Genomic DNA, 8,665 nt, shown 5'->3' on the forward strand with positions numbered 1-8,665 from the left:
GGCCCTTTATCTCTTTGTTCCTCAGGCACCAAACTAAAATTGTAAGCTCTTCAGGGCAGAGACTGTTTGGGCATGTATTATTTTATCTACAGCGCTTTGTACACTAGCATTATATAAGAAACATTATTATTAATACATAACGCTTTGTTTTATAGTTTACAATGTAACTATTATTACAGGCTGGAAGAGCAAAGATTATGTTCCTAAACTGGTTTGCGATTTCATGGAAAAGAAATTTGAACTGGATGGGCTGATAACTCACAAGTTGCCATTTGTTGAAATAAACCATGGGTTTGATCTCCTGCACAAAGGGGAAAGGTATGTTTTGTGTATGCATTAGATACAGTATACAGTATAAATCTAATTATTTGTGATGTCCCAGGCAGATTGTAAGTATACACACAAATGAGGAAACGGAGAAGAAATAACATATTAAAGATTTGTTGAATTAAGATTCAAAATCACCTACCTATGATATACCCTCACGCAATGAGAACATTTTGTAATAAAATGATGTTAAATTAATTACCTTTTACAGTACCATAAAGAAGTACCTGGTACAGCATGTGCAATCATGTAAGGTAAATGCTGCACACCTAAAAGAGAGTATAACAATGATACAATTACCGGTGCTCCCGTGCTTGAACGATAGCCTGTCGTCAGTCCAATGTATGTAATAGAAGAAGGAACACGGGGCACAACGGATTTCAGATAACTAAACTCATTTATTGAGCCAACACAACGTTTCGACCTTAGTGGTCTTTATCAAGTGACATAGTGACATAGTGCCACTATGTCACTTGATAAGGACCACTAAGGTCGAAACGTGACACTATGTCACTTGATAAAGACAACTAAGGTCGAAACGTTGTATTGACTCAATAAATGAGTTAAGTTATCTGAAATCCGTTGTGCCCCGTGTTCCTTCTTCCACAGCATGTGCAATGACATGTCAGAGGCCCTTGTACATACCAGTTCAGTACGTCATTATGTTTTTTCTCGATCCCCATCGAAACTAAAGTGGATGTCACTTCACTCCTGTTTTCGTGGTCGGAGGGGCTTCCGGCACCAAAAATGTTAAGGGAGGTATTCCTCTTGTTTACTCGTAAACCTCCTGAGCATAAAGTACCATATTTATGCAAGTCAATGGGCTCTAAATTGCCTTTCACCAGTTGACGTCTTATGACAGAATACAGGACAGTGGATGCAGTATTGGCTAAAATCTTTCTGCTATCTATCAACAGTACATAACAGATATAACACTAACTTTATTTATTTATTTTTTCATAAAAACTGGGCCACCTTTATATAAAAAAAACTGCAGTACATAAGCCTTAAACTCTTGCACATATCTTACTGCTCAGTTTTGTGCTCCAAATACACAATCGATCATGTTTAAGTAATAATCCCCGAAGAACAGGGCATTTCTGGCCAATAATGCCCTGGCTGGAAGAGTTGAAGGCCCGAGGCGAAGCCGAGGGACTTTAACCCAGGCAGGGCATTATTGGCCAGTAATGCCCTGTTCTTCTGGGATTATTACTATTATAGGCTAAATGTAGGCTTATTTCATAAATAATAGACACTTTTGTATAGTTAAATAGATTTTTTAAATTAAAATAAAATGGTAAACACATGAAACCACCTCTATATACGCTTATACTGCAGATAGCTATATAACACACTGCCGCCCCTCTGTGTACACACACACACACACACACAGCAGCTCAACACACACAAACTGCTGCTACACACACACAACAGCACACCACACACAACATAGCACCTCTACACACACAGCAGCTCTAGACACACACACTGGAGCTCTAGACACATAACACAACACCTCCTCTACACTCACAACACAGCACCTCTACACACACACAACACAGCAGCTCTACACACACAACACAGCAGCTCTACACACACAACACAGCAGCTCTACACACATACACACACACACACACTGCTGCTACACACACATGCTACACCCATAAACACTGCTGCTGACACACACACACACTCACACACTCACACACATACTGGAGCTCTATACTCACACACATCAGCTCCACACACACACAAACTGCTGCTACACATACAACAGCACAACACAACACACACACACTGCAGCCACAATACAAAATGCAGCCACTTACTAAACGTTGCACTCCCCCCCACCTCTACACACAACACAGCACCTCTACACACACCCCCCCCCCACACACACACACACAACACTGCACCTCTACACACAACACAACACCTCTACACACAAAATACACACACAACATACACACACATACAACATACACACAACACTGTGCCACTATACACAGCACCTCTACACACAACACAGCACCTCTGCACACACACACACACACGGCTGCTACACACACATGCTACACCCATAAACACTGCTGCTGACACTGACACACACACTGGAGCTCTATACACACACACACACAGCTCCTCTACACAGATATACAACAGCACAGCACACACACACACCAACACACAAACTGCAGCCACAAAGAATCTGCAGACAGCCACTTACTTCTTTGCTTTGCAGACTACAACCCCCCCCCCCCCCCCAATTCAACTGAATCTGCTCAGAAAATCTCAGTCAGTTTGGGAGGAGGAGGAGTCAACCTGTGGCTGATACATCCTGACCAATCCCCTGCCGTATCTCAGAGCTGTTACTTCAATCAGACGAATCCCCTGCCCTGTCTCAGCTGTTCTGAAAGCTGATTGGCTGGAAATAAACACATTGAAAACTACACATTCTGCTGCTTAAATTCCGGGCATTACTGATTGAATAATGCCCGGAATTTTAACCAATCAGAGAGCAGGGTTTTCAATAATGCCCTGAATGTTACTGCTTTAGCCAATATTTAACAATAACGTGCGGTCTTTGTACAGCAATCTATTTACCTTGAATACATGTAATTACATTTCTGCGTCTTCAATTTAGTCTAATTATAGTACGCAGAGTTTGCTATTTGTATTGTAATTTTTTTAAGTGCATGAACTCACTCATTTTATACCACCAGCAGACACTGATATTGATATTTTGGCAGTAGGTACTGTATGTCACGCTGTCTATAGAACTAAACACAGTTCTATTTGTTTCCAAACTTCTCATGTCATACCTCTGCCACAAGCAGCCTTTTAAACAATCTTTAAACACCAGCACTGGGGTGCATTGAAATAAATTCCTGTTTATTCCCTTGTGGCTGATCTTCTGTATTTGGTTTAGGTGATAGAAGCTAATGGCAACTCAGATTTGGCAGAAATTGTTGCTGCAGCTAGAAGGGGAAATGGGCATACAAGTTGATACATCCCATTATAACAAATGCATCGCTAAACTCCACTCTAAGGCTTCCTACTGTATTTCTCCAATATTAAAATGTATAGCATACTCCTGCCCAGAAAAGTCACTTTGTTAGCAGTGTGCATCCAGTTCTGTTGGCATGTATCATGATACATGGACTAATCTTCTAAAATTACCATATATTCCTAATATAAAAACGTATTCAGTGTAGGTTAAGCTGTGAAGCCTCCCTCCTACTGGTTTAATGTAGATCTGTTTCCTTGTTACTGATTTGGGATTTCCTATCTGTAATAAATATATTTTTTTTTTTCAGCATACGCACAGTGCTGCTGCTTTGAGGCCTTCAGGAAATTTCATCATCATCCAATGAACTTCTCATTCTGGTTTTCGTTGTTAAACAGAGGAATTGCATCATCCAAAAAAAGTATTTAGTTCAGGAAAGCGTTAAGCATGTCAGGATGTTTGATAATAGTAAATAAAATGAATACATTGAAGGTTAGTACACTGCAGACCTGGTTATCAGCTTTACTTCTTTATTATGAAGACAGATTGCAGAACATACAGATATAGCACGCATATATTTCTGCTTCTAAGTAACATTGTGAAATATTAAGTCTTCTGTTACACATACTGCACAGCTGTACATGCACCTGCTCAAACACTGACACACTTCTACTTGGGGAGAACCTCTGCCATTAAATAGTCCTTTAACCAATTTGCTGAAATAAATTGATTTTGCTTTTTGTGTGTCCTTGTTAAGCCTTGCGGTCAGGGATGCGGTTGCATTGTAAAGTCATGTTTACTATACCCACTCTGCTTTGTCCTTCCCTGCTGTGTAGCTGACTTTTAGAGAAGAGCTGGTGAAGAGGTCAGGTTGGGTTCAGTTTGTGTAGCTTTTGCGTCTGGTTACAAAATTCACATTGTTTTGTGATTTCCCACCCAGGTGTGACATATCCTTTGAGTGTAGCTTACCTTTTGTCTCCCCCAATCATGAATAATGACTGTTAATCTCTAAAAAAAAAAAAAAAGCTGTGTGTGCTGTGCACGCGCATAGTACAGTAAGTGAAACTTCTTTGACTTTTGTCACAGAAATTGACTTATAACGCGCGTGCTCGGCACACATTTGTCAGTCAGTGTATGTGTCAGTGTGTCAGTCAGTGAGTATGTATGTGTGTCAGTCAGTGAGTACATATGTGTGTCAGTCAGAGAGTATGTATGTGTGTTTGTCTGTGTGTGTGTCAGTCAGTGTATGTATCTGTGCCGGTCAGTGTATGTATCTGTACCGGTCAGTGTGTCTATGTGTGTCGGTCAGTGTGTGTATTTGTGTCAGTCAGTGTGTGCATGTGTGTGTGTGTGTGTGCGTATGTGTCAGTCAATGTGTGTGTGTGTGTGTGTGTGTGTGTCAGTCAGTCAATGTGTGTGTGTGTGTGTGTGTGTGTCAGTCAGTGTGTGTGTGTGTGTGTCAGTCAGTGTATGTGTGTGTGTGTGTCAATGTATGTCTCTCTCTCTCTCTGTGTTGTGTGAATGTCTCTCTGTGTCGGTCAGTGTGTGTATGTGTGTCAGTCAGTGTGTGTATGTGTGTCAGTCAGTGTGTGTATGTGTGTCAGTCAGTGAGTGTATGTGTGTCAGTCAGTGTGCGTGCGTATGTGTGTCAGTCAGTGTGCGTGCGTATGTGTGACAGTCAGTGTGCGTGCGCGTGCGTCAAAGTGTGCATGCGTCAGTGTGTGTGTGTATGTGTTTATTGGCAGCAGTACCAGCATCATGAATGTTGAGCGGGTGGGGGAGCTCACAGTGGGGGGGAAGGAATAGGCACATCATTCAGGGGCGGTGTTCGGTACATCACTGGGGTGTGCGTGCGTGCGTCAGTGTGTGCCAGAGTGTGCGCTTGCGTGAGTCAGAGTGTGCGTGTGCGTGCGTCAGAGTGTGTGTGCGTGCGTCAGTGTGTGCGTGCGTCAGAGTAAGTGTGTGTGTGTGTCAGTCAGTGTGTGTGTGTGCGTCAGAGTCAGTCAGTGTGTGTGTGTCAGTGTGTGTATGTGTCAGTCAATGTGTGTATGTGTCAGTCAATGTGTGTATGTCAGTGTGTGTGTCAGTGTATGTGTATCTCTCTGTGTACACACCGTATGTCTCTCTGCCTGTGTCCTGCCCCCTCTCTCCTGACTCCCCCCACCCCCGGCGGAGCTGCGGACCCGGGGGGCTCAGTCTGAGTCTTCTGAGCAGATACCCCCCCACCCCCCGGCGGCGCACTCAAGCTCCCCCCTTCCCCACCCCCCGGCGGCGCACTCAAGCTCCCCCCTTCCCCACAACCCGGCGGCGCGCTCAAGCTCCCCCCTTCCCCACCACCTGGCGGTGCGCTCAAGCTCCCCCCTTCCCCACCCCCCGGCGGCGCGCTCAAGCTCCCCCCTTCCCCACCCCCCGGCGGCGCGCTCAAGCTCCCCCCTTCCCCACCCCCCGGCGGCGCGCTCAAACCCCCCCATTCCCAGGCTGTTAGGAGCGGCGCGTCCATCGGCATGGCAGCGGGTGGGGAACAGCGCCGCTGCCAGCCGCTTCTGCGCATGCGTGGCGCACGGCATGGCAGCGGGCGGGGAACAGCGCCGCTGCCAGCCGCTTCTGTGCATGCGTGGCGCGCTCAAGCTCCCCCCTTCCCCACCCCCTGGCGGCGTGCTCAAACCACCCTATTCCCAGGCTGTTACGAGCGGCGGCAGCCTCCCTCCTCCTGTCCATCGGCATGGCAGCGGGCGGGGAACGGCGCGCGGCATGGCAGCGGGCGGCGGAACAGCGGCAGTTTTAGGCGTGTGTGGGAGGGTGAGGCGTGTGTGGGAGGGTGAGGTGTGTGGCGGCGATTAGGAGCGGCGCCGCCACATGTGTCAGAGGTCGTGTGAGCGGAGCGGCGTCCATTACGTGACGTCACTTCCGTTTCACATTTCGCCCCACATCTATCCAGTTTTATCCCATCAGAGGTGCCACTAAAGAAGTTTCACTTCAAAAATAAATTAGGGGGGTTCCAACTATAGATTGGCTGGCATTTTGATTCCCAACTGGTTTACTGCTGGCATATGTGGTCCATATCTGTATGATCAGTGCCAGGCTGAGGCAGACAGCAACAACAACAGGAAAAGCTAAAGGAGCTGCACCAGGTTTCCTGCTTCAATTGCACTTTGTTAGTAAATCATTTAACAAATGCGTCACTGAGAAGGCAGCTGGGGAGACCATTTCACAAAGTCACAACAAGTAGGTGGAGAAAAATACATGACATTTTAATAAAAACAAACATTTGCCAAATTGCATTGATTGTCATTGTGTTTATCTATACCCTCGAAGGGGCATAGATAAACACATTGCCAGTCAAAAGGCGACCTAAAAAAAAATACACAATTAACTAAAATACAATCAACATGTTTCTTATCTTTGCCGGAATGAACTTCTCCCTCCTTATCCAACAGTGGCACCAACTCTTGCCCCATGACAAAATGGTCCTCATCAGCATGATTTGCAGATGTCCATGATCCTCAGTTGCTTTTTTAATGATGTTATGTCATCTTAAAGGGAGGGAAGCCAGACAATCAGGTAGCATATGCTGTCATCCCTTTAAGATGACATCACTGCAGCAGCAGCAAAAAAAAAAAAATGGAAGCCATCACATGGTACACCCATCAATCAGATTGGTGGATGCACAATGTGATGCCTTTCCTTTTTTAGGGTGGTGTGACATCATCAAAAAGGGAGGGAGGCATGCTACCTGATTGTCTGGCTTCCCTCCCTTTTTGATGATGTCACATAACTCCAAAAAATGGAATCCATCACATGGTATACCAATTAATCAGATTGGTGGATGTACCATGTGATGGCTTCCATTTTTTTGTTGAAGTGACATCATATTAAAGGGAGGGCAGCATATGCTACCTGATGGACTGTCTTTCTCCATTTAAGATGACATCACATCATTAAAAAGAAATGGACGCCTTCATATGGTACACTGGCGACACACTTTATTCGAGCTCGGCTAGTCCCACGAATTCGGGTATACCCGGGTGTATTGAGGTTTGTGACTGTTTTCTGCCCGAGTGCATTGCGTTATTTTCCAGGCAGGGATTGAAGCATTTTATTCCCGCTGGCTGCAATACTGCACAGTATATATATATATATATACTGCATTACAATTCATGAATTTATGCCATCTGGTAGACACGCGAAGCATTGCAGCCTATTAAATCCTAGTCATTATCATTTAACAGATCAGCCGCCCGTCAGCCAGGCATGAACCCAGGCTGGGAAGGCAAATGCAACGGGGCTTGTCAGAGGTGAGGAGCGGCGCATTCCAGGTATCTGCCAGGTACATACTGGGTATTTGCTCGAATAAAGTGTGTCGGTGCAGTACGTCCACCAATCCGATTGCATGATGTACCATTTGTCAATCAAATGTGACATCACAAGCCTTATATAAAGTCTGCCATGTCTCATTTGAGCCCAATAAGCTGTCGAATCAACATCTCCTGGACCTGTTGGAGAAGAAAGAAGAAAAAAAACAAGATCTAATCACTGGGCCTCCTCTTCAAGCAATTTAGGATTATGGACTTCTGCGCATCATGCATCATTAGCTTATAAGTGTTCCATGTAAAAATAGATTTCAGGCAAAGGTGACATGGTGTGCTCATTTGCATGTAATGTCCTAGAATCCCTAGCTGCAGTAGAAGACCCGTATGCTAGATAATAATGGTGAAAGGCAACATTGCAGAACTGTCTAAGACATGTGAATGTGCTCTCAATTGACAATCTTCAATAATGATATTCAAATGTGACTCTTTTTAGCAGAGTGGGTAGAGGTTCAAGCTAATGCGCTCTTGTACTTTTCTTAGTGTCAAAAAGCACACACCCTGAAGGACACAGTGATGCTCTATAGTTCCATTGTGAATGTCTGTTCAAATAAATTTCTTCAACAAGACATACAGTAGTACTCACAATTTCTTCTTTGATTCCATTTCCTTCTGTCCTTTCCCACTCCTTGAGTCTCTCCTGGAGGCATGACAAGCCAAAAGTAAAATCAGAGGTGGAAAATGAAAGACTGCAGCGCACAACCAAGGGAGCCAGGGTCAAAATAGTGATAAAAAAATATATTTATTGAAACATCACCAAAAAGGAGGTACACAGACCCTCCTACACGTTTTGCACATTGTGGGTGCTTTATCGAGGCTTCCTTTTGCTGTGCGCTGTTGTCTTTGTTTTTCTACTTGAAAAGTAGGAAGGGTGAGCTATGAAACAGGGAGGAGGGGTCACTAACCTCCAAACAACTGTTAACAGTTGACAATTAATAAACACACAAACAATCCCTGCAAACTC

The 8,665-nt window shown here is 44.7% G+C and overlaps 1 protein-coding gene across 3 annotated transcripts in view; it reads left to right on the forward strand.

Moving 5' to 3' along the window:
* LOC142499690 (alcohol dehydrogenase 1-like) overlaps positions 1 to 8,270 on the forward strand; it is a 115,085-nt gene extending 106,815 nt beyond the window's left edge. For all 3 annotated transcript variants that reach the window (XM_075609441.1, XM_075609431.1, XM_075609452.1), the window contains 2 exons: positions 180 to 318; positions 3,645 to 8,270. In XM_075609441.1, coding sequence (XP_075465556.1) covers positions 180 to 318; positions 3,645 to 3,669 — 164 coding nt within the window. In that variant the 3' untranslated portion in view covers positions 3,670 to 8,270. The remainder of the gene's footprint in view (positions 1 to 179; positions 319 to 3,644) is intronic.
* Positions 8,271 to 8,665: the final 395 nt, after the last annotated feature.

The sequence above is a fragment of the Ascaphus truei genome, chromosome 1 (genome assembly GCF_040206685.1).
Source record: "Ascaphus truei isolate aAscTru1 chromosome 1, aAscTru1.hap1, whole genome shotgun sequence".
NCBI lineage: Eukaryota > Metazoa > Chordata > Amphibia > Anura > Ascaphidae > Ascaphus > Ascaphus truei.